Raw genomic sequence first — 25,298 nt, forward strand, 5'->3', positions numbered from 1 at the left:
AATCCCAAAGTATCTTTGAGAAAGGGCGTATTTATACAGAAATCAATGCATGATGACTATGCATACTTCTGACCATTTACGTAACTTCTACGACACTGGGTCTAGCCCAACCCAGTGTGTTTCCTGGATTCTAAGAACCAGACAAGTCCTGTGTTCCAGGAATCCTCCTGTTATCACCTCCCACTGTTCCCAAGTTCTGGCAAAACATCCCGACATAACTGGCGAAACAACCGGACATTCCTAACAAGGCCTGGTGACCTTCTGCACTATCTTCTCCTCCACACATTTCACTGAAACGACTACCTTGTGTAGCGTAAGTTCAACCAAATTGGACAATAATGGTAATGTTAATGGTGTTAGCATCTACTAGTTTCAGTTCTTGCATCAGCTGGTTTTTGTCACTAAACCGTAACCTCCTCTGTTGAGTGCTTGGTGACCTAATAGGAGGGTACCAAGATTCCGAGTTTTGTTGCTGATCTTGAAATATCTACCTTCAGGAGACGTTTCTTCTTCAACAGTAGTCAGAAACCGATGGAAGAGCATAAGAATCAGCTCAAATCATACCCTGAGGCACACAATCACCCATGAAAGGCTCAGTGATAACATAGGTCGCCCGAGGATTTTTCAATGCTGTCTCAATGTCTTGAACTCTCAGAGAACTCAGTTGGTCGCACAATAAACTCTCCACGGTCTCTGTCTCTGCAGGAAAACAAGGTCGCTGTTGGTCTCTCAACAAAGGCTCAAGGTTAGTCAGAAATCTCTCTATCTCTCTAAAAAACTGCAGAAAATTTAATTTTAGTTCAATTAACAAGTGCTCAAGAAACTCCAGATTCTTTTCAGAGGAACAACTTTTTGGCTGGCCTTGGAGACTCCTGGGAGATCTGCTCAATTTTTGGTCAATCAATGTTTGGTCAATGGTCTCTGTCCTGTGAAGAGGGGCCCTAAATTAGTTGTTTGTTTGAGAGTTGCTCAAGGACAATACCTGAATAGTGTGAACATGTGTGTGAGGCTGTGTAATGGTGACAACACACCTGCAGACACTGCAGACAAAGCACTTGGGGTGGTACGTGCGGCCCAGAGCGGAAACCACCTCTCCCGTGATGAAGTTGTCACAGCGGTCGCAGCGTGTACCGTACAGCCGCTGGTAGTCTGCTGTACAAATGTACTCTCCCTTCTTCTGGAAGAAGCCAGATCGTGCCAGATCACAGTTACACACTGTAAAGAAAATAAGTGAGAGAAATTAAGACACTTAAAGCAGCAAATAATATTACGAAGATATGGAAAATACTATGTTTGGTCTTTTTCTTTTGTTTGTTTCTCTGTATGTTTATCGTCACACATGGCTGCCAAGGAAGTTATTCAGTTCCAGACAGCGGTGAGCCAATTTCCTCTGATGGGAATATAATGATATAATCAGGGGGAAAGTCATTTTGTGCAGAACAAAGCAAATAAGGAGTCAAACCGCATCAAAACATCGACTACAAACTCATTATAAACTGGGGGGAAAGAAAGAACTGACTTGCATGCACAAGGGGAACGCTCAGTTTGTATATGAGTATATTACACATACTGTGCTAAGAAGAGAACATGTGCCGCAGTCCTTTTCTTTGTAAATATGCGGGAATTCCAGTGGGTGTAACTGCACAGCTTAAAGGCATCCTCACAGATTATTTTCTGTTGGTATCATTTGCCTCATCAGTGTGGTTTACCAACAGGAAGACAATTCTGATACAGATGTGGATGAAAGTAGATACATATATTTTTATTAATAGTTTTGACCAGATGAAAACTTGGGATTTTATGAGTGCTGAATTTTGGCCTGTTTTTGGGACATTATAATTTTGGCCTTGACATTGCTCCCTTGCTTTACACTGGTACTGTAATTACTACACGGCTACAATTATCATGCAACTCCAAGCGATATGCAACAGCTGTGCTGGCAGTAGTTCAGGTGGCATGTCAGCAGGCCATCTCTGCCCTATAGTGAAATAAAGACAGGATAAAACTAAAATGTTTTTAAAAATGTGCTAATTTTGTTTAGCCAAAATGGTGAATTTACTGCAGTTTGGCATTAAAATTCTTAAATCATTAAAAGAGCAAACAGATGACATATTAAACATTCTCTTACTACAAGACAGTGTTTTTTTGGGAAAATTTTGTGTTTGGTTATTCTGTGGATGTTATTTGGATATCTAGCAGCCACCATCCACCTAAACTTGTTGCACCACAAGCTGAATAGGAAATGATGCACATGGATGGCAGTGGCTGACTCCAGTAGGACAATATTCTCTGTCATACAGCAAGAACAGCTGAGGATTGCCCAGAGGGTGATGAAGAAAAGGTCAAGCCATTGACTCAGCTTCAGAAATTCCCCAGATCCCAGACGGATATTTCTTCTGTACTGGAACAATCCAAATCCACATGTCACAGCCCATAGATCCAGATGTTTCACTGTCAAAGTCTTAGTATCAGACAGCCAGGGCATTCAAAGAGATGTTTGTGTTATTATTGGTACAAAAACTTCTAAAGAAATGACTGTTCTTGGTCTTCCTGTAATGCTAAGCCATCTAAAAACTGGCTCTACAAATTGATGTGTTTATTGTTTAAAGAGTTATCGATCTTAGCTCACTCTTAATAAGATTAAAGCATGTGCAGTTGCTAAATCTATTGCTTTAAACAGGTTAAAACAATTTCCTAAATAAATATCTCCAAAGGGCATAAAAGCTGAATAGAAAGAGGTGTTTGCTGTCAATCACAGAAAAGGTTGAATGGGTTGTACACTGCATCTCTTGGTCTAAAGGTCATGCAATATTGTTTTTTTTTTATTTTTACAATTACATGCAAATGGGAATGTTGAAATGTTTATTACTGATGGATGATGCTGATATTGCCTAAGACTCCTTAGTTTATTTGTTTATAGATCTTTTGTGAAGACACCTATTGGGACATCACGAAGTCTAAACTAAATTTAGCCAAAGGAACCATAAAGTCTATCAAACAGTATTATACCTACTGTGTTGAATTGTATCATCTTCTATGAATTTTTACCATTTTTACCAATATGGTATTGTATTACATGGTTTCATATTATACCATATCACACTGTATTGTATTGTCTATCCATCTATCCATTCATTAATTTTCTTTACCCACTTTTCTAACATGCATATTTTGTGCTATATTGTATTGTATCATATATATTGTGACTGATCTTTCTGTTCAGAAGAATTATCATAAAAACCCTAAATTATTTCTGAACATTTACAGTGTTGTTGAGCATGACAAGCAGATTTTTATATCCACACAGATGAACTTGGTTTCTTGTTAGGCTAAATAGAAGTCACAGGTTCAAAATATTAGAATTATGCTGTAACTTTGTGGCTAACCTGTGTCACCAGATGAGCCAAGAAATTGCATCTTTTTACGTCTTTCTTTATAAATTGAGAATTAAGAAGTTTTATTCTATTACTAAAACTAAAACTTGGAATTTTATGAGAGCTAAAACATACTTTTACAATGGTTTAAACAAGCTAAGCGGGAAAAAACTGCTGCTGTACAATATCAGGACAGGCTGACAAAGAAAGGCCTGTCAAAGACTTCCACTAAATATGATTATATATTTTTAAAGTAACAACTTTCAGTTATTAAAGCAACATGTTTGTACTTAAAAGATGCATATTTGCATACATTTCAACTTTCTGCCAATAAATTATATTGTTTATATGCTGTAAAGAAAATAGTTGCTGCACCAAGCTACACTTGGCTCCCTCGAGCCAACCAGTTCTCAGTGTTTGCTGGCAGGCAGACAGTTCATAGACACAAACACAAGTACACGTACACGCACACACACATACACACACGCAAACACACAGATGCATGCACATAAACCTTTCAAAGGGCTTGCATTTAATCTCAAGCTGTTTATGAGAAGATCGTTTTAACTTAATGGTGTAATAAAAGATCAATGGGACTTCACTTAAAAACAAAACAATCTCAGCTCCTCTGGGAGGACACAAACACATAAATCCTTTTGTGATCAGATGGCACCAAACATATGAAGATTTAGGATGATGAAATGGAACATAATGTACAGAAAGGTGAGACGTGATCAAGGATCTTTCGGTCATTAGTTTGAGAAAAAGTGTCTACAGAACTGCAGAAGAGAAAACTAGAGCTCAACCAGTCTATAAAAATGTGTGTGTGTGTGCGCGTGTGCCAACCACATTTCCATAACCGCTGAACAATGGCACACAGCTTCGAATAGTGCTCCCACAGCATTTTGAACTAGCCTGACTAAGATTCTTACCAGAAACCCAAATCATAGGCTATCCTATCCATTCATAGGAAACCAGAATGAGAGGGAAAATATTTCTACATGTACAAAACTGTTTCTCACCACAGCAAGTGTGTTGGAAGATATTAATCTGACAAAAAAGCAGAATTTAAATCTATCAAAATATTTTTTTTCCATGTTTTTTTTTCTCAATTTGTATTTTGTTTTCATGCCACGCTCTTCTACTTCTCTCAAAAAGATTTGCTTCTAAATTTCTACTCAGATTGGTTTTAAATTGGGCAGCATATGCTCAATTAGCCTAATTTATTTTGTGCATTATCATACGGACACCTGACCAAATCACAGCTGGTCGATTGGATCTATTGAAGCTGGATTGGATAGGCTGAATGCATGGTTCACCTGTTGGTTAAATGCACAGTTTTCTTCTAACTGGATGATTGGTATGATTAATTGCTTTGTTCACCAGGGTGACAGTGCAGTCTTTTTGGCCAGACTGGAGGTGTTTAGGTCCAGAACAGGGTTTATGTAAATTCCCAGGAACTTGAAGCTGGTAGCATGCTCACCCTTCATCCCAATAATGTGAATGGGGGTATGCACTCCATCTGCCTTCTTCTTATGCTTACTGAGCTGATACAGGCAGGCAACCACATGCCATAAATAGAATCCATCTTGGAGAGTTTTAGAAAATATTCTGTATGGTGATGTAATTCCAGTCACACTGTTGTGTTTAGTCGTAAATTCTTGACGTCTAGTTAATGAGAAAAAAAGAACTAGAACTTTAATGAAGATTCGAAAAGTAGAAACAATGTGAAAGCAGGATTCTCAGCAACTGTTGGAGACTAGTTGGTGACTCAAAATTGCACGTGAGGAATTTGAGAACCCTTGTGAACGTTTAGAAACATTTGTAGACTCCGTCACAAATGCCATTCAGAAATATGTCACCAGCAGTCACAATTCAGTGAGATTCTGGCTTAAGTAACTTTGATCTTGGCAATAGCTGCATCTCAGTGTTGTGAATGTCAGCTAGTGGATGGCTGGTCAGATAGATATATAGATGGATGGATAAGAGGATGGTTGGATGGATGCATGTCAACTTTTCTGCTTTGTTTTTTTTTTTAAACACCAAACTTTTAGATCTTCTTCTGCTTTTAAAAGCCTACTTACTGTATAAGCAGGCTTTTTTTACTTTTGAAGTTTTCTCAGTTCAGCCATTACCATTAGGCAGAGGTTTTTGAAATTTCCCCCTGCGCATGTTGGTTGCAGACATGTTGGGGTGGAGCAGGGACAAACTCTGGTGTCTCTGCTCCTGCGGTGCTATGACTGTGCTTGGCTCAGAGAAGAAAGCTTTTGGTTGCAACCACACGACCAACACCACATGGTGTGCACAGCCACCCATAAAAACAGCAGCCCATAATAAAGTCAGTCTGGTCTGTTTTACTGTCCTGTCAATGTGATTCATCCTCGAGAGAATGTGTACGCAGTTGCTGTTAAAAATTATGGCTCTATAGGAGTCCTCAAGTCAATAAATTATTAATTTTAGATTTATTCATTGCTGTACTGACACTTAGTCAGATTTTTGACATGTAAACCTGAACACAGTCAGCTTTGCAGAACTAAGCTACATCAAAAAGTTAGTTAAATTTCTTGTAAATTGCTCTTTTCTTGGTAGTGCAGGAAGTTAGCATCTAGAGTTCGTAAATCTGGTGATTAGAAGTTAGCACGTAGACAGCCGTGGTCATTAGAACTGCACTGATTGGGCATCCACAGGGGGTCCGCCAGTATTTATCTCCAGCCAACAGACGCAATTAAAATTCCCTTCTCAAAGTTGGCCCAGGCCGGAACCCCCCCAAAAAATAGTCCTGACACCCCCGCCCACTCATCACCCTCTCTTTCTGCCTTTCCGCTTCAAGACAGCTTCCAAATCTTTGTGGCTCAGAACACAAGGTCTCCACTTTATCTCAATTTGCACCCTCAGTTTCCGCCCCAACAGGGCTACACCTCAATGCAACCTCACCATTCCTTCATAAAGTCTCCCTTCTCTCCTTCAGCCTCCCCAAGTCGCTGTGTGACACTTATTGGACATGCTTTGTACAGTACATAAAAGAAGCCCCGCTTTTCATTCTTACTGTTGTAACCCAGCTCTCAACATTATGTTTATTTCTAAAGGTTTTTTTTTTTTTTTTCAGAATAAGATGGGCAGATTGAGACAATTTAGCAAAGGGGTTTTGTAGCTTATGTAGTAGGGCAGCGGCAGGTCACATCAAGGAAAGTACGCCGCCTTATTCACCTCCCCATTTGTGCCACAAACACATGGCCGAGGCTCCTCTAGCCCTTTCCCTGTGCCCCCAGACCTTAGCCTCGCTGAAAAAGAGGAAACACTTCAAGAGTAAATAACGTCTTTGCTCAAGTCGTGCCAAATTGCAGGGTGAAGAAGTGGTCAGATCGACAGGAAGAAGAAAAAAACAAAAGTCTATAGCCACACTGGCAGCTTTGTGAGGAAGTGAGCTTTGAGCCAAAAATCACCATCAAAAGCCAAGCAGACTACCAGGGACACATGTTCTAGCACCCTGATCTTTAGAAGTTGTATGCAGTGTTTACTAGTTAGAAAAAAAATGCATGCACACATTTCTAGGCTTCTGAAATTTCCAAAATTTTCTAAGAGCTGACCTGCTGATTTTAGCTGATTCGTTGCTTTCTAAAAACTGAAATGAACAACACACTTTTTTATAGTTTATGGTTAAATAGAAAATTTGAATGTGTATACATAGTATATTTTACAGTTAAAACAAAAAACAAAAATAGCAACCACAACAACAAAAAACAACATTTTTCTCCCAAACAACTCCAGGTTCCAGGGCTTTTTCTGTCATTGGAAATTTATGAAATATAAAAATGACAGTCTGCCAGTAAATCAACAACATCCTAATCCTTAAACCAAAACTGGGAGGAGCAACATACCTCCATAAAAATTCAGATTTCAATTTATTTAGCCTTTTATACTCCTTCCTCTGACTCTGTTTTTAAACACCTTACAGACATTAACAATATCTAGTTTTGAGTTTTATTTTCTGAGTAAAAACATCCACAACAATGATATGCTATTGCTTGTGTGAATTAGCCTCTTAGTGAAGATGTATTCATGCATTCTTAGTTAAAATGGCAGTAGAGCTGTACAATCTAGTAAATGTTTATCGTCATCGCAGTATCAGGGTGTGCAATACTGATATTGTCAAATATTGTACTGAATCACAAAACTAAACTATTACTATTATTGTTTGGTGAGCTTCAATATCTGTACCAAAATTTATGTAGTCTCATCAAGCCTTTTTTAACAGTTGCTGGAAGCTTAATACCGATCATTGGGGGAGAAATCAAAGGTCCTGTGCAAAATCTGAGAAATACATAATGAAATCTAATTATTTAAATTAATCAGATTTGTCTGTTTTTAAAATAGTTTCATCTTGGACCAAGGTGAGTGACCGAATCCGGCATATTGAGAGTTACGCCTGGCTAAAGAAAAAAAATGAGAACAAAGTGAGTTTTTGTTGAACAAAAGTTCAAAAGGAGAACGAGGTGGGCTGCAAAAAGCAAAAGGAAAAAATAAATCGTGCATGAGCAGCAGGTTTTCCTTCGTATTTTGACTGACACAGTTATAGACAGATGGCTGCACAGAGGAGTCTCTTCAAAACAACAACCAGACCTCCAGTCTGATTTAAGAGGGCCGCTATAAGGCTGAGCTTAGGGGGAAAGTAGACAATCACAAACGCACAACGGTAACCTCACAATTAAAAGAAATTTATTGAAAATGCTCCATTTTTATGCATGAGTGGTTTCCAGACTGGATGTTTTATGTTTGCTTAGTACAACAGGGTTTGCCCCGTGATTATTTACTGTATTATTCACAAATCACTTTCTTCCCGAGTCAGACTCACCTAAGCATCTTCAAAACATCATAGCATGCAAACACATGCACACTTCTAGGTAATTTTCAGTTTGGGGGTGTCAGTGTGTAAAAAACCTTTAAGGATTGTGACGCTCGGGAGACACAAGCAGAGAAATGATCCCTGTCATCTCTGCTGAATCCAAAGGAGTCGTTGGGGGAGAGAGCTGCTTCCCGTCGCGCTCCCTTTTCCCTCTGTCGGAACCTCTCCCTAGCAACCGCACTTTGGCGTGGTGATTGGACCAGTGTACCAGGGGTTGCTATAGCTACAGGAAGCTCCCCTTCCCTTTAAACCCCCCTTGTTTTCTTCTGTGTCTCTCTGTCTGTTTCTCCTTATAAACCTAGCTTTTCTTTTCCTCTTTATTCGTCTCTGTTTTTTGGGGGGGGGTTTCATGTTGTATTTCCACCTTACCTTGAAAGAGCAATGGTGGCACAGGTACAGTAGGTTGTTTTTATTAACACAGAGCCTGAAAGATGGGAACTAATGCATCCAGAGGGAGAATGGACTGACTGAAAGCAGTCTGCAAAAGAGTAAAAGAATTTGCAGCTTCATTAAAGCCCTGGCGAGAATACCGGCAAGAAATTGAACATTAGCAGAGCAGTCAAGGATTTATCTAACCTGTATGTACATGTGCAATTCCCTGCAGCACTATTTTATATGAGAAATGTATTTTTCTTCATAGAATAAATAACTGAAGGCAAAAGCTTGTGCAAATTTGTTTGTCTTTACTGCTTTCTCTGCTCATACACTTGCCACAGACAAGCAGAGAAAGCTTCATGTTTGCTTAGTAGAAGCATAGACGTCTACTTTGTCTTTAGCGTGTGATTTAGGTGTAAAAACAGCTTTGTGCTCAAAGAAAAAAAACACAGGCCCCACTCTGTTTGCGGGAATCTAAGAGTGCAAATTATGCCGTAAAGACTGGGTAAAATGTGGTCACTATGTCATTGGAACAGTATGCACGAGCCAGCCAATACACTCGTAATACAACACCACATCGTCCGTACTCCACAGCCCACTGCTACACTTAGAAGAGCTATGAGATCTACACATATCCCACATACCCACCCCCCGACAACTGCCTTTCCTGCCTCTCCTTTGTCTGGATTGGAAGCATCAGGCTATCAGCTGGCTTCTGTCTTCAGCATTTTCCAGACTTTAATTCTTGAGCTTGCATGGCTGCCTCTTCATGCTATAATCAGCTGCAGTGTAATGGGTTCAAATGAGAGGTTAAATGCACATGATTAGTGATGTGCTCCTGCGATGACTAATGCATGAGAGAGGAATTATGATAATGTGGCTGACAGACAGTTATATGGCTTCATAAAGGGAGGATAAGATGAGAGATGACTTGGTTGTGTTTAGTTTTGGAAGCTGAGAAAGTGGATGAACGTAATTCTGAGAGAGTTTGGCTCTTTAAAGTTATATTTTGGATATTTTGAAGTGGTTCTCTTTGGAAAAGTTATAAATAATTAGTATCTTACCTGTTGTTAGCTAGTTTTTTAAATGGCTTCACTTTAAAGCAATAGAGTTTATGTCCAACAAGACTGACGAGATAAAGGCTAACCCAAATCCAGCTAAGACCAAAGTGGATTACTTACATCTTCAACCAACTCCACCCCACACAATTTCATAGGGTTTCATGCAAATGCTAATTTATAAATTTACATCACATTACACAATTATTTATTTATTTATTGTTTTGAGATGGCAAAATCTGCACTGGTAGTTTTAAGTAAACTTTTAAATTGCTGTCAAATTTGCGATAAATAGTAATCTTTGTACAAATATTAAAAAGAGATCACAGGCGGCTCCAGAAGTGCTACAGCTAGCTGCTGCTGCTATTTGCACTTACAAATATGTAAAGAGGTAGTTGATAGCACCTCACCCTGTTTTAAATCTCAATTTATTGATTTTTTAAATCAATTGATGCAAAAAAAAAAAATCCATCAAAACATTTTTTAAGCTGGCTTTTAGTTAGATGCTTTTTAGATATTTTGCTGTGTTCTCTATTAATTCTATTTCTTCAAAGTGAGGCCATTCAAAAAGCTATTTACAACAGGTAGGATATTAAATATTTAAAGCTTGTCCACAGAAACCCACTTCAAAATGACTGAACAATGAACAATGACTTTTTGAAAACTGAAATATCACCAACTTTTCATTGTCTGGTGAAGAACAGCGAAGAAGCAGAAGAGAAAGAACATAAAGATTTAATGTCAGTTTTAATTTTGGTCTTAAAGTAGGTCTAAATATACTTGTCAAGGTCATTAAAACCGATTCCAGCAGCTGACTTTATGGGGATAAAAAAAGCACAGCCAAAAACAAAAATAAATGTTGAAACACATCTAAATCACAACATTTATAAACATGTGTAACACTTGAGGCAATTGGCTGTTGGCAGTAGACTGCCACTGTGGTGCACGGATATAATACAGTTTATCTATTAGCCTCCCAATCGCACACCCCACACACCAATGTCATCCAGTCCCAAGATGAGAAATTGATTTCACGCTTGGATGACAATCATCAGGAAAAATACAGAAAGAGGAAGAAAATGTTGCTCAACCCAACAGAGAGCTGGAACAAAATAAAGTCCTTCTGCTTCACTCCTCTGAATTCATTTACTGAGTTTCGTCTTGGAAAATACAGAAAACACCTATTCATAGCTTGGACTGCTAACCAAGATGATAAACAATAGACTCAGTTTATGAAGTTGATAAAAAAAGTAACATAATTGTGTGTGAGGGGGCTTCACACACAGAACAATAAAGGCTTTTAGAAAAAAAAAAATGGTGGCTGTGCAGAAGCCCACACCAGAGGGTACATTATGTGAAAGGTTGTGGCATCACAATAGCACCTCATCAGGCCCATGGGACGAGAAGAACTCTCTGGAAAATGAAAGGCGAGAGTTGTCTGATTGGTACAGTTTTCCATGCTGCCATAAGTATGAGGAAGAGAAAAGGGAAGAAACCAGCGTGAGAGTGGTGATGTAATGTTTGGGCGACACAAACAACACCCCCATCCCCCCTCTCCTTGTCTTTCCTGCTCGCTTTCGGTGCACCCCCCCACCCCACTCTTTTTTTTTTTTTTCTCTGGGGCACACAATCGAGCTGTCCGATTGGTTATTAGCACCTTACAGATGCTGAGAATATCCACCAACCAGGGCCCAGGTGCCCCTTCACACCGTTACCACAGCAACTCCTTACAACCACAGTGAGCGTGCACACTTCTACACACACAAACGAGTTCACACGTGCGTGTTTTCGCTAGTAGCTTGACTTTTCATGTTTGTGACAGTTACATGAGGAGAACAAGTAACAGAAATCCTCCAATGAATAGCCTTTTGTGAGTTCATGAACTGCAGAATATGACAGAAGCTTTGTAGTCCAGACAGCAGTAAACAAGATTCTTTTCCCTAGGTTTGAAGGTTTTGACTGTAAAACAGTCATCTACAGTAATTATTAGCCTTAGCAGAAGAGATAATTTTGTCTTAATTTGCTCAACTCAATAAGATATTTCTCCTTAAGATGATATGTTGCTTTTTTGTTCTATTTCATTTGGGAAAAAAAAAAACAAAAAACATGACTCCTTGATTTTGAAATAAGTATTTAAGTGATACTGAGCAGAGTTGCTGCAGGCTGTACAGCTGCATGACAACTAGCATTCTTCAGTTGATTTCTGTTGCTAATTTGCACACACACTCATGCACATACACACACAGATATTTCATTGTCACACGATCCTTTCAGAGTTTAAGTGTGAAAATGTTTTACAACATTGTACAAGCCTAGACATGGTTTTTTTAAGAGCCTCATGAATCAAATTCATTTCACGTGAAATTGCAGCAACAGTTCGCCTCTTGACCAACAAATTAAGTAAACCTCAGTTATACTGACCTGATGAGCAATTTTGCAAACTGTGGAGCTAAATAAAAACATAAAACCCCAAATAATGATGTTAGATAAAATGAGGGAGAGCAAATTAGCTTTACAACAGGACATACAGTTGTCATCAGACATATGCAAACACTCGTCTTGGGCACGAATATCATATAATTTTGAGCTTTTAATCATTTATTTGAAACATTTATTTTTCTGGAGAGGAATGGTTATGCTATATACAAATTCAATAATTTTTTAAAACAAAATGTGGATGCACAAGCTTGAATTTGTTGTAGATTTTTGGTCAAAATTATATTTTCAGGCTAAAGCATTTACATGCACTGATGCTTGGTTAAAAGTCTTTAGCAACTGCACCATTGTCCAATAAGAACACCCAGCTGTGTCCAAGTGTCAATCACCAAGCAATGGATTTGCGGTAAAGTTGAAGATTTTGAAGCTAGGCGTCCTTTCTTATGCTTCCATCCAGCAACATACCCCACAGCATGTTCACACAATTCATGTTTTGAAAAATCATTAAAGCTTTATGTTGTATAACTATTGCACCATCGGAAAAGAACAGTTTAAATAAAAATCAATAAGACTCCAAAATAAATATGACATTCATGCCCATAATGAGTGAATGCAAACTTCTGAAAGTATGTCACAAAAACATACAAGTATCCCTGTTGTAACATGACGTGTGGTTATGTCACTACTGTGTCTATTATAGGTCACCTGTGCCAAGATATACAGTAGCACTGCACAGCTAGTTATGTCAGTGTCATTAAGCCACCGTGTGCAACTAAAAGAAAATCCTCTCCAAGCTGCCAGGACCATAACAAGCTGCCTTACCAGGAGCCACGTGTGCCCCGCAAGGCAGCTCTGATCCGTTCCAATCCCCACTGTGGACTAATAGTAGCACTCAGCATGTGCACAAACAGATAGAGTGCTTAGTGTGTATCTATCAAGGTACGAGTGTGTACCTTGAGGCGGAGGATGTAGCCATGAAAAATGTGCTATCTCTGGCCTACAAATGGAATTCCTATTCTACACAAAACAGTTTAACCAACATTTATGCCCCTGACCTTCCAGGGGAGGGCACAGTGTAACGCAACACCCATTTGTACAATTACCACAAGTTTTTTTCTGCTCTAACACTTCCTGGTCTGTGTTCCTGTGGTTAAGGTATCCATTTCTTACCGGTGCAGGTGAAGCACTTGACATGAAAGTGAGTCTCTTGGACTCGAACCACCTCCCCCTTGCATGCTTCCCGGCATCTCTGGCATCGGATTGGTTCAGAGCGCCTCTCAGTGCGTGCTGAACCCTGTTGATAAGCTACAAAACACAAAAAAGACACATTTTATACATTTAGTCATGTTAAATCAATTTTTTTTAAAACACTGCTTTCCAAGTTTTGTTATTCACTGTCCCAATTAACTAATTTCACATTTTTCCCTCTGAAACTACTGGTGTGAAGTCCAGGATGTCACAGGACCTCGCCCTCTTGTTCCAAAAAATTACAAGAAAATTTTTATTATCAAAATAGCCGCAGAGTCATCTGGATCCCACCTTGAACCTTTTTCAATTTAGTTTCTGCAATTCTAAAGTGCTAGAGAACAGTTTTCACTCCCCAACAACCCAGTAAGATACTAGTTTAGGACTAGAAAAGGAGAAGGAAGCTGTGAAAGCTAAACCTTAACAAAATAAACAAATAAATAAGTGCAACGACCACGCTGGGGCACAACTGACTGGTTATTGCCTGTCATCCACAAAAATGTCAATTTTCTCCTGTGGTTAAAAAAAAGTCTGCATCTTCTGCTCAGCCCTCATAAGGCAGATATACTGGAAGGCTTATTTATAACAAAAATAATATAGACTAGGCATGAGCCAGTTTCTGATTTCAGTGTACATCACAGTATCCATCCATCCATCCATCCATCCATCCATCCATCCATCCATCCATCCATCCATCCATCCATCCATCCATCCTCTGCCGCTTATTGGTAGTCAGTTTGCAGAGGCAGCAGGATCAGGGGCGAAACACAGACATCCCTCTCCCTAGCCACAATCCCCCCTCCAGAAAGTTCTGGGCTTTTATGGGGTTATCATCCCAGTGAGCACCCTAATCAGATGTCTGAACCACCTTAGTTTTCTCTTTTTGATGTAGAGGAGCAGTGCTGCGACATAAGGCTCTCCCCAAATAACAGAACCCCTCACCTTATCTTTAACCCTGAGTCCGGCCACCCTACGAAAGAAGCCCATTTCAGCTATTTGTATCCAGGATCTTGCTCTTTCAGCCATGATTCTTATCACATGACCATAGGTGAGGGTTGGAATGTAGACAGACAAATAAAACCAGAGCTTTGTCTTTCAACTCAGTTCCTTCTTCACAGTGACAGACCAGAGCAACATTACTGCAGAAGAAACCCCAATTCGTTCATCAATCTCCTGCTCCATACTACCATCAGTTGCAAACAAGACTCCCAGATTCTTAATCTCCTCCACGTCAGACACAAACTCACCCCTGACCTGAAGGGGGCATTTCACTTTTGTCCAGTTGAGAACTATGGCCTCAGACTGAGAGGAGCACAGTATATATCATAAGTATTAATACAAAATGACAAGCAATTCAAGGCAGACAATAATCTTGTTAATGGGATATATTTTGAGAATAGCTTATAGTTATTGAGCATTCAAATCCAAATTGATTTTAGCATCAAGCTTAATAAATATGGCTAGGTGACTTGCATAACTAAACTGTTCTAAATATGTTCATTTATCAGATAAAAACTGCTCCCGACTGCACTACAGACTGCCGTTTCCACAATAAGATCCGTCTGTAGCTCTGTCAACACTTGTTCTGAAGCTGTGAGGTCTGACACCTATAAGCTTGGTAAGTTCCAGGCTTTCTCTCCCTCCATCTCCATTTTTCACACACTCATGCACACATGCTGCAGTGCCACTTAAGAAGGCGGATGGATCTCCTTACCTCATTATGCATTAGCTTACATGTCTGACTCCTACGGGCCCGAAAGCTATTTCACACAATCAGGAAGGCAAGCTCTCACACAGTGCCTCTACACAATTTGAATAAATGCCATCACAAGAAAAACTAACTCTATAATGCATTTTAGTTTCATTTTAAATAAATTAAAAAAAATCTACTTATCTTTGGCTATTAGACTCTTAAAAGTCCATTACTCTATTTTCTTATATCCATGAGGTTTGCTGTTTTGTACTTGACTGTGCCAAAACAACTGTGTTCAGTATCTTATTTATCGCCATCTGAGCACGAGTGGTTCAATAATGGAAATCTAACAAGCTGGAATGACAACCTGAATAACTTACTGAAGGATTGTGCTGTTTCAGTCAGAGCAGCACTAGCATATGGGCCAGTACAACCAAGCAGCTGATTTCCTTATATTGAATGAATCCCAGAGGACTTGCATCACTCAAAGCCCGTGGACTCCTTGCATTCTCTGAGTTTGAAAGCATTGTCTTGCTGAAATATGCAGGACCTTCTCTGAAAAAGATGCTGTCTGCATGAGATCATATGTTGCTCTAAAATGTGTACACTGTACTTGTATAAATGCAGTGTAGTTTTTGTACTTCTGCAACAGAAGAAGCAGATATACAAGCACAGGAAGGCAACAGAGATCTGTGCCAGGAATTCCACAGATTTTCTCTTAATGACTCTATTTTATTCAAAATATTACTTTATTTATTTGTGCATTTATTTGAGCATTTGTAATCACAGGTATACCCATTCTAAATAAATTGTTTCACAATGTAAAGAATACTTGCAGTGGACATATAGTACTTACAGAATTAGACTTATAGTTACCTCTCTGAGAGAAAGCCTGTAAAATAAAACAATTCCAATATTAATTTGATTAAAGGCGTCAGCCTCACACACACTAAGTGAACTGCCATCTGTACTGCAGACTGTTAAAATTAACCAATAATTTGTTTCATTTATTAATCATTAACTTGTGTTAATTTCAGAGCTTCCATGTTATGGATAGTAAAGAAATCATGAAAAAACAAGCCAAAGAACTTCCAACATCAAATAAAGGATTTTGTGTAGCTGTGTTTGTCCGGCTGACTGTGTCACAATGTCATCACAGTTTGGACTAAAATAGGTCAAAAGGTGCATAAAACCTGATGCAGTTTGGCATTTTGTATGTTGATTTGTATTACCAATTTGTCCTGACAAACTAGTAAGTACTACGAACTGACATTGTGTTCAGAGTTAAGTATGAGGGCAAGAATCCATCTGTGTAGGCAAAGAATGTATGCATAACTGCGGTTGTTATTTTCCTCCTCAGGACAGAAGTGTGAGTGCTAGAAAGTGCAACAATGGTTTCCACTTTACATCTCCCACAATCAGTCTCTGGAAGTTCATTGTTTCACTCACAATGCTGGCAGCATGGCAGCACCACTGGGAACAACTACCCTGCCTGATAAGTACCTAGCTACTAATTCACTTCCCTTGCACATGTTTTTTTTTCTTCTTCTTGTAAAACTAAATGAGCAACAGTGATCCCATCAGGTGTAAATGTGAGATAATGGGAACTAATGGTAGTACATACATGCCTGATAGCAACTACTGTAAACACACAGGGCAATTATTTACCCTGCTGACCTTCTGAAATTGGGCCAAAACAAACTTTTAGCACATTCTAACATTCTGTGCCTTCAAGTCCAGTCAAGCACAGTTGTACAAAAAAATTCCACATCAAACCTGACAAAGGTATGAAACAATGGCCATAACCCTAAACTGAAATTACTCATGAAGATTAAAGGCCTAGATATCCTTAAGGGAATGCATATTGGCCATTGCCTTTCATACCATACCACCACTACCATACCAAGATTTTGCTCAATATAATTTTTGTGTTGGCTAAGGTCCATTAGCTGTGGCAGCCATCTTAAATTGGAACGACTCTAAAAATGAATCAGTTGGAGTACATCCAATGATTACTTTATGAGAGTTTCATGAAAAATCTATCCATTAATTCATGCAATGTTTTTGTTTTTGCTAACACAAGAAACATACACACACTTACACACATAGGCAAAAACATCACCCCTTTACCTTCAGCAGTGGGCGATAATTAAATGAATTTGTGCCTTAACTGCAGGAAGAAATTTTCTCATGACGTGATGCTCATTTCACTTTGATACCAGAAAAGCAGAGAAAGCAGAGACTCCAGGTATGCAATCAGCTCAAGAGCTGAGGCATTGCATAACTGACAATGTCAACGTGTTCATTTTCATTCACTGAGACAAAGCTCTGCCGTGTCAAAACCCATTACAGAGTTCAAAAAAACACCTCCATCCTCTCCTGCGTTGAGCCGTTGAGTCATGCATCTAATGATAGCCACCAGACTACAGGTGTAATCCACTGACTCCCAGGAGAATGCAGCCTCTGGTATTCAGCTGAAAACAGCGCTGTGGTCAGAGAGGCCGACAGCATCCCCGGGGATGGAAAGGTTTGCTGCTATTTCTGCCTCTGACCTGACGGGTCCAGAGGAAGAACATGCAGCGAGTTCAGTCCCGATCGATCGGTGATGAGTGGGAGAACTAAAGAGTATGGCCCGCAATCAATAAGAAATAATGCATAGGTTAGTTAAAATTTCAAAAAATGCTTGGAGGCTGGGCTGCACAGATTGCCGGCACAGTGGTCAGGCCCGTTGCCTTCCAGCGAGATGGTCGCAGGACTGCTTCCCGGTCTGGAGCCATTCCAGGTGGAGTTTGCATATTTTCTCTATGCATGTGTGGGTTTACTCTGAGTTTCCTCCCAAAGACCATAAAAACACATGTTAGGCTAATTTGTAACTCTAAATTGTCCCTAGGTGAGAGTGTGAATCGTTGTTTGTTTTATGTGTCCCTGTGATGGACTTGCGACCTGTTCAGGGTGTACCCTGCTTCTCACACAATGACTGCTGGAGACACCAGGTCCCTGCAATCTGGAAAGGTGAAGCGGGTAAAGAAAATGCATGGATGGATGTTTGAAGGCCCATTTTGTTTTATGTATTTACTATCAGGCCTTAAATTCTTAGTAATATGCTCTATTTTTACTGCAGAAATATTTTAACCAAAGGCAATTTTAAATCATCCTCTAATGAACACAGATCATAGAATATTAACATGTTTAAAACACTAACCTGGTTATTCAAACCAAGAGCGCTAAATGTAAAAGTGGGCAGGTTCAACTTTTCTGCTATTATTAAAATGATCTATTCTAATTAAAATGATCTACCATTAAATTGCCAATTGATGTAATTTTTACAAGCAATTATAGTGGATTGCACAATGATACTAATGAAAACTCACTGGAGATTTACAATGGAGCTAATTTCTTCCTGTGAAACTATTCAGAGCAGTCGCTCTTGACTAGAAATTGTGTTTTTGGCATTTCTAAGCCAGATATTGAAGAAAAGCCTTCACATCTATAAGTCAAGTAACCCAGAGAGTGCTGACCCAAATACTGAAAGCACTGTCATAATTTCCCCAAGACTGAAAGTGTTATCCTCAGATATCTTAACTTTGTCTGTTCAGCAGTTTAGCCCCACAATATGGCATGGCATTTGGCTGTGACACAGAAACACCATCAAATATTTGTCACTTTTATTTTAAAAAAAGAACTGAAATCACAATGAGACTTTCAAAAACAGTGATTTTTCTGCTGATAAAGGAATAATTTCCTCAGCTACACATTGCCACTCTTGATAAATCAGCTGACATGAACGTTTGTCTTCCTTGTCAGTAATCTAATGTAGTTATTGATCAAGACCCTCCATGTCTTCCCCCAACCCCTCCTCTTTTTAATCTATCTTCATCTCCACCGGGAGCTTGTGTAGGACCAACCATCAGAGCAATATCTAACACAAACATGCCTTTACACCACAGCGCTGGAGAAGAGGGTCAGCCTGCTACAGATAAACTTAATGACCACTCACTTCTGCCAGAAGCCAAGGTCAAAGAGACAGTATGAGCTAGCTGGACACAGTGGACTGGCTTTTATCGGAATTAGTCTTCCATTTAATGCATTCATTGAGAAGTTTTTTTTTTTTTTACTGTTTAAAGGGCACAATTTAACTTCTAAGCTGTCTTCTAAATTCCCAGTCCCTGTTGGCTTTTACTGCTGTACAAAAATCAAACTGAATCTAAAAAGCAGCATGTTTGTTGTTGCAAATGAACAACAAAAACCATGTGCTTGATTTTGCATTGGTTGTACACAAATGTGCATGAATATTCATTGCTAAATCTCAGCATCTGTGTTTGCATCTGTGCATCCCCGTCCCCCGTCTTTGTTCACTGGTGTTATTGAACTAGAGCACCTGGCGTCATGAAGTGATGAATGGTATCTGGCTCTGGTTTTGACTGTGCACCAGATGAGAAAGAAGCACGATAATCATAAATGATATGGCTCTCATTTCTGTACAGCCTATAGTGTAGTTCCAGTTGATTCCTCTTTTAAAAATAAAATAAAAAAATAACAGAAAAAACCCAACTGACAGTAAATGGCACAGAAATAATCCATGATTTATCATCGCTGGTTTGGTGTAGGTTTATGTTTATGGGTTTATTTCTCCTCTGAAAGCTAATGTGTCACAAATAACCTCAGCTGTTTCAACTGGACCTCCACAGCATGTGCTGCGCCTAATTCTATTAATTTGTGACAGCGATTGGTGAACTGCTTGAGTAAACCAGTCATGACATTTATCCAAAATAACCATTGCTTCCACCTCAGTTTATTGTAATTTTGTGTCATGTGCTACGTTTGTCTTCTTCAGCAAATCAATATTTTAACCCCATGAACTCCTTTTCTTGATTTATGTATGACCAGATATGAAAGGGACAAAGCTGAATCTATATATACCAAGTTAGGTTGGAGGCAAAATATTTTGTTTTTCAGACAATCCTGTTTGAATCAATTTTGGGGGAGGGAGATTTCTGCTGCTTTAAGATATTGGCATGGTGCTAACAAGGTTCAAAATGAATTTCCGTTTAATGGGATCACAAGCTGTTATTTGACTTGAACTGACTTTATTTAGGAACAAAAGTGCTTGGAATGAAATCCAAATTGTTTTCCTCCCAGAGTCAGAGTTTACCAGTGGGTCATGTACTGTATGTAGGGACTGGTTAAAATGAGATAATTTCTTGTGATTGTGAAAAGAGCTAATTGCTGAATTGGTTATTAGCTGTGCTGTCCTCTTTTTATCGATGTGCGGTGGAGTGTCCTGACCTTTGGTATAACTTGTTACGGCAGCTGCTCTGTGGCTGACAGGAAGACTCTGCGAGGGGTAATTAAATCTGCTCGGAGACTCTTAAAAAGCAGCCTTCCTTCCTTAGAGGACATTTACATCAGCAGATGCAGGACCAGAGCAGGGAACATCATGAGGGACCCCACCCACCCCACCCACAAACTGTTCTCCTTCCTCCTCTCAGGCGGCCTGAAAGCTCGCACATCCAAGTTCGGAAGCAGCTTCTACCCTGAGGCTGTGAGGCTCATGAGTTCAGGGTTTGAAGCTGTCCTATGTACGATTTATTGTTCTTACTGTGTTTTAAATTATTAGTTTTAATGGAATGATCTTAGACTGCAGAATGTACCTTTTTATTTAAGGTTTTTAGGTTATTTATTGTCAGGGATTTTAACCCTCATGTGGCCTTCAGGTGAAATTGACCCGAAGTTACAAGGGCTTCTCTACCTCTCTCTCTAATGAGGGCTTCAGGAGGTACCTGGGGAACAAATTTCATTCTTATATTTTTTAACATGTTGAATGACAATAAAGATTCTATTCTATTCTGCAATTTCACTGTGTTAACTCTTGTTAAAAATGTTTGTCACAAAACAATGTTTGGATGGCTTTAAAGTGTGTGAAGTCAGTGGAATCAGTGCAAGAGAATATAAAAGTCCCAACATGTTGCACCAAAAGTCTCCATTGCTTCTGGACATGGTTGTGTCTGGGAGCCAGGATATTTGCTTTGCTGTGCAACCAGAGAGAGAAGTTGAGAAGCGTCAGTGCTGCCTGTGATGTATGGTGCTGCCGAAACCCTCCAGCTCCCTGAACTCAATGATCTGTATATCGATTGGATTGTTTTATATCACTCCCCTGAAACACACAAACTGTACGTGCCCTGTCACAAATAAAGATCTTAGAATCTATTACGCCAATTACTAATAATACATTTTTTTCCTTTTATATCTAAATGTGTAGAACTATGGTTCTCTCAGAGTGGTTCCCTTGTCTGCTGGCTGCACAGTAAACAGTGTCAGACCAGATAAACTGAAAGCCGGGTGACCGTGAGTGACAGAATGCCCAGAAGATGAAGCTCGACACTTGGGGTTGTGTGTAATTACTCCGAGTGTGTCCATGGCCTTTGGGCAATCACACTCAGAGCAGCGGTAAAGCCTGCACACAGAGCACCCTAACAGGCTCGGTCATGTCCAAACCTCGGAAGCACTGAAGGCCGACAGGAACATATGTTTGAGTGACATGGAAGAGAGAAGAAGAGATGTTCTTTTCTTCAGCTCGGTGTCTCAAAGCCATTTGATTACCTGATTGGTTTTGTTAGTTTGCTGCTCTGGAGCATACAGGTGTGTGTTCACACAATGCCAAGAAAGAACATTAGCAATGACATTAGAGAAGAAGGAAAAAAAAAAAACATTTAAGATGAAGATTTTTTGTTTTGGTTTTGTTTCTCTGTTTTGATTTTAGGGTTGCAGTATTGAGACTGAAGTCGAGATGTTGAGTGGGAAAGTCAATTTGACTTAAAGTACTTTTGTCACAGGACTGTTTCTGGTTATTTCCCTTTAATGTGAATTTCCATCAACAGCTGTTGTGAATATCTGCATGTTGCTGTGCATCAATTTGGGCAGGGTTAAAGGTCAATTCTAAACCACCTGGAGCCCATCATTCTACAGTGAGAAAAGGTTATTCACAAGTGGAAAGCATTAAAGGCAGATCATCCCAGCAAGTTCACCCCAATGTCAGACCATGCAGTGGCTGCCAGAAACCCTAAAGCTACATCTCAGACACTCCAGGCTTCAGTTAACAGGTTAAAGGTTAAAGGTCATGGCAGTACAGTTAGAACAACACTGAACAAGACGAATTGTTTGGAATGCTTGTTTTCTAAAAAGTTGTAAAGTTGCATGTGAATGAACCTCGGGACTTCTTGGACAGGTGAGAGTAAAGTAGAGATGTTTTGCCATAATATCAGCCACCAATCACAGCATATTAGCACAAACACCTCATACCAACTGTCAGCACAGTGGCGGAGGACTGATGATTTGGGCTTGTTTTACAGCCACAGGACCTGGACACCGTGCAGTCAATGAGTCGACTATGAACTCCTCTGTAGACCAAAGGACTAGAGTCAAATGTGAGGACATCTGTCCTGACAGCTGAAGATTGGACCAAACTGGGTCATGATGCAACAAGACTGTGATCTCAAACACAGCAGCTGGTCTACAGCAGAATGTCTGAAAAAGAAAAGAATAAAAGTGTTGTAATGGCCCAGTCAAAGTCCAGAACTCAACCTGATTGAAATGCTGTGGTGAGACCTTCAGAGAGCTGAGCTGAATGTTTGCAAATCTCCACAAACCAAGATTGTTGTAAAAAAGAGTGGGCCAAATTCCTCCACAATAATGTGAGAGACTGGTAAGTTATTGGCGCTAAAGGAGGTTCACCCAATGTTGAATTGTTGGGTAAACTTAACTTTTCACACACAGGTTTTCCATTTTGGCTTCAATCCTAGAACCGAAAAATGGTCAACTTTTTTTGCCCCCATGACTCCAGGTGTGCACGTGCATGTACATCACAAGGAGATGTGACAGCCGTCCACATGTTGGTTGGACGTGCTCCTCCCACCTCTGCGTCACGTGAGAAAACCCCCCTCATACACACAAGGCTTAAACAAAAGGAATATTCTCATTAGCTCCAGAAGCGACAAGCAGCAGCAACACCCTTCCTGGCACCCAGGCATGGCTCAGCTGAGCTCAGACTACAGAATGAATAATGGAGCACCACACAATGACAGGGTACGTTATGAATGATGTGGTAACACCGGAGGGCGGACAGGAAGAGCCTGACAGCATCAGTCATCTGAGCACCTGGGCCACTTTTACCAGCTGTGCTGAAAGCAAAGGGACAGGGGAGGAACAGGAGTTCAGGGAGGGGGACACAAGTCTAAAAATGTTAGCAATGAAATCTTGACCCGTACATCTACCTGTTCTGGCTCGTAAACACGCACGAGGCGCAGCTAGGCACGCTCGCACAGTTCTCAGCCACAGAGAGTGAAGCCCTGAATCAGCAGACAGAGGATCAGGGTCAGAGTCAGCTGATACAAGGTCAGCTTAGCATCACGGCTGTCCCCCGGGGCCACTCTGGGGTAAGGATGACAGCGGCCCCTCGGGCGGTGAGAGTTATTTGTCACAAGCTGCATCCCACGTAAGTCCACGCTAGGAGACCTGCAGCAGTCGCTTCGGGTCAGAGACCCACCCCCCTGCAGTGACAGGTGGGCTTTTATAAGGAGGCAACAGCTGAAAGGGTGAGTGGAGCAGCGCTGCTGACGAGGATGAGGACGGACAGAAGATTGTGGAAGGGAATTGTCAAAACGTTAGTATCTTAAAAAAAATGCTCCCCTTTTTGGGAACTTTCAACTTTGACCTTTAGGTATATTTAGCTCTGTCATCCCCACTCAACCACACTGGAGGTTCACAGGAACACATTACCTGACACTGAGTAAAAACAAATGGAGCAAAGTGAGATCCAGTTTACTTAAAACACCTAACGTGTGATATGATGTGATCAGATCCACATCATTCCGTGGTGGTTGCCTCTTTTCTCCGTGGTCACCCTGCAGAGTTAAAGCGCGCGCTCATAGACTCACCACTGGAACTCATGATGCCCAACGTGTTCCGATCCAAAACAAAGCTCCTTTCGGCCCAAATTAGCCCATAAAGCGCGAGGAAGCCTTCAGCATGGAGTTCCCTGATTCCAAATGTGCGTCAATTAAAAATGGATATCCTGTAATAATAATAATAAAAATAATATAAAATAAAAAAACCCTTCAAAATACTGTTCCTCGCAACAACGCTTCAGTTCCAGTCAAAATCCTGTGAAGGTGGACGCTGACTGAAAAGGGTAGAAAAATATTAAAAATAACAGACAAAAAAAGAAGAGGATAATTCCTACAATGAGCTCCAAAATAAAAGCTCCGGTTCTTCCCGTGTGGACGTCGGTTGTTGTTGTTGTTGTTGTTGTTTTTGTTGTTGTTTTGCTCCCAGTGAAACGGGCGCCGGGGACAATAAAACGACGCCGCTCACTTGGATTCCACCTTCAACATTTTCGCTCCCGGCTGATCCCCTCGCTCCAGCTCCGCCGCGCGCTCCTGGCGTGTCCACGCGCGCCTCTCTCGCGCGCGGCTGTCAGCTCAGACGCCGGATACGGCCCGCGCTGCTCGGATTTCAAAGTAAAACTCAGCGAAATTAAAATAAATAACCGAGCAGAGCTCGACATTTCTGGTTTGACTTTAAGTATACTGTCTCAGAAAACAAGAATTATTAAATATCCAGTTGAATCGTAGCGTTAAAGCAAACATTTTTTTTTTAAAAAGTGCATGATTTCCTGCTTCATAAGAAAAATCCATTAACTAATTATTTGGGATGATGTTTTCAGTCTGGTTGTTATCTGAAATTTATTTATTATTATAACATGTGTTATTTGGCTTTATCGGACTTTCATTTTTGGTTGCACAACTTTTATTTAAAAATGTATTTTTTTTACTATAACTGTTGTTTTGTTGTCATTCAGACTTTAATTACAATAAGATTGTATTTTCTGAAAGTAAAAATGCTTTTTCAGCTGTTCCCTTTTACAGATTTTTAAAACTAGATTTTTAAAAACTAATTTATTTATCTAAATGCTATCACTGTATATCTTTAGTTTTTGTTGTATTCTGTAATTGTTACTTTAGGCCCTATTATTAGAGAATAAAGCAGATGAATCGGCATCTGAAAACTTTATGCATTTCAAAACTTAAATGCCTAATGTGATTAATATTGCATAAATAAATTGTGAAATTAATAGCCTACTTTGCGCTTTTATTCCCATGTTTGGTTTTATTATTTTATTTACCTTTATTGTGAAATGTCTATAAGCTGTTTCCGGT

The 25,298-nt window shown here is 39.9% G+C and overlaps 1 protein-coding gene across 6 annotated transcripts in view; it reads right to left on the reverse strand.

The window, feature by feature from the left end:
- ablim3 (actin binding LIM protein family, member 3) overlaps positions 1-24,528 on the reverse strand; it is a 66,607-nt gene extending 42,079 nt beyond the window's left edge. For 4 of the 6 annotated variants that reach the window (XM_017433033.3, XM_017433031.3, XM_017433030.3 and 1 more), the window contains exons 1-3: positions 24,018-24,528; positions 13,317-13,451; positions 1,032-1,215 (exon numbers count right to left, since the gene is read on the reverse strand). In XM_017433033.3, the coding sequence (XP_017288522.1) occupies positions 1,032-1,215; positions 13,317-13,451; positions 24,018-24,030 (332 nt within the window). In that variant the 5' untranslated portion in view covers positions 24,031-24,528. The remainder of the gene's footprint in view (positions 1-1,031; positions 1,216-13,316; positions 13,452-24,017) is intronic. The other 2 variants (XM_017433035.3, XM_017433034.3) reach the window with 1 other exon arrangement.
- Between the last annotated feature and the right edge of the window lie 770 nt (positions 24,529-25,298).

Source organism: Kryptolebias marmoratus, linkage group LG9 (genome assembly GCF_001649575.2).
Source record: "Kryptolebias marmoratus isolate JLee-2015 linkage group LG9, ASM164957v2, whole genome shotgun sequence".
In the NCBI taxonomy this organism is placed as follows: Eukaryota; Metazoa; Chordata; class Actinopteri; order Cyprinodontiformes; family Rivulidae; genus Kryptolebias; species Kryptolebias marmoratus.